Consider the following 1,163-nt stretch of genomic DNA (forward strand, 5'->3'; position numbering starts at 1 on the left):
AAGTACATACCCAAAGTTGAGTAAAAAAACTTTAAAAAGTGAGTTTTGCATAATAGTTCCCCTTTAAGCAGCACTTTTCTAATCAGTAATAACCAACTATAATTTAGAGCAGAAAAGCTGTGACATTTTCACTGCATTTGCTGCAGGAACAGAGGAAGTGAAAGAATCCCTCCCTCCCTTCCCAGCAGCCCTCAGCTGTGCTCCTCTCACCTGGCAGCTGCTCAGACTGGTGGGAACGCTCTGTGACGTCCCCGGAGGTGGAGGTGGGGCTCGCCTCTTTTTGGGCATTTCTGCAGGCGTGGGGTTCGTGGAGGAAACGGTCGCCTCGTTCACACAGACCTCCACTTGTTTGAGCCCAGGAGACACGGGAGTGCTCGCCGGCCCATGCTGACAGAAGTACAAACATGCGTTAGCTGCCAACGTTTACATTCAAATAAAGTTTATCCTGACAAGTGGAGAACGTACAGATTCAGGTTTCCTCCTCCTCCTTAGAAAGCTGAAGAAGCATCGGATCTTTTGCTTCTTTTCCTTCCTTGGCAAGTCTGTAAAATGTTACAAGTTATCAGTAAAACAATGGAGAGCTAATAAACCGTGTGTGTTTCTACTACAGAGTGAGGGCCATTTGCACCATAGTTACTATCAAAGTGAGGTCTTTGATGTAAAGTGAGGTTTAGAGGTATGGTGTGAATTAAGTTTTGGTTCAGGTTAGTGTTAACTATAGACCAGTAATGGTTGGTTTTAGAGAAAATGTCTGGCTTAGACATAAATACAGTTACAAAAATGAATGGAAGTCAATACAAAGTCCTCAGTTTGATGCAAGTACAAGTGTGCATGTTGACAGGCCTATGTTTTTGCTACTTAGTGGGAATGATTTTTCAGGAAAATGCAGCCTCGCAGGGATCAAAGCCTGGTCCCCATGACTTTGAAGGCTGATTTTGGGTTGTGGGGGATAGGTTTAGGACCAAGGCGTGAATTAAGTTTATGCTAGATTTAGGGTCAGGTAGATACTGGAGTGGTTAACTTCAGAGTAAGGGGTCAGGGTTAGGCTATAGGAATGACCAATAAATGAATGGAAGTCAATGGAAAGTCCACACAAGAATAGGGAGACATGTTTGTGTATGTCAAGAAACAAATGTGTGTGTGTGTGTGTGTGTGTGTGTGTG

At 43.9% G+C, this 1,163-nt stretch overlaps 1 protein-coding gene across 1 annotated transcript in view; it reads right to left on the reverse strand.

Annotated features, from left to right (window-relative positions):
• The window catches only part of LOC106531458 (protein cordon-bleu), a 44,282-nt gene that overhangs the window by 16,525 nt on the left and 26,594 nt on the right, over positions 1 to 1,163 (reverse strand). The window contains exons 6-7 of the mRNA XM_014027332.1: positions 466 to 542; positions 211 to 387 (exon numbers count right to left, since the gene is read on the reverse strand). Coding sequence (XP_013882786.1) covers positions 211 to 387; positions 466 to 542 — 254 coding nt within the window. The remainder of the gene's footprint in view (positions 1 to 210; positions 388 to 465; positions 543 to 1,163) is intronic.

The sequence above is a fragment of the Austrofundulus limnaeus genome, unplaced genomic scaffold, assembly GCF_001266775.1.
Source record: "Austrofundulus limnaeus strain Quisiro unplaced genomic scaffold, Austrofundulus_limnaeus-1.0 Scaffold636, whole genome shotgun sequence".
NCBI lineage: Eukaryota > Metazoa > Chordata > Actinopteri > Cyprinodontiformes > Rivulidae > Austrofundulus > Austrofundulus limnaeus.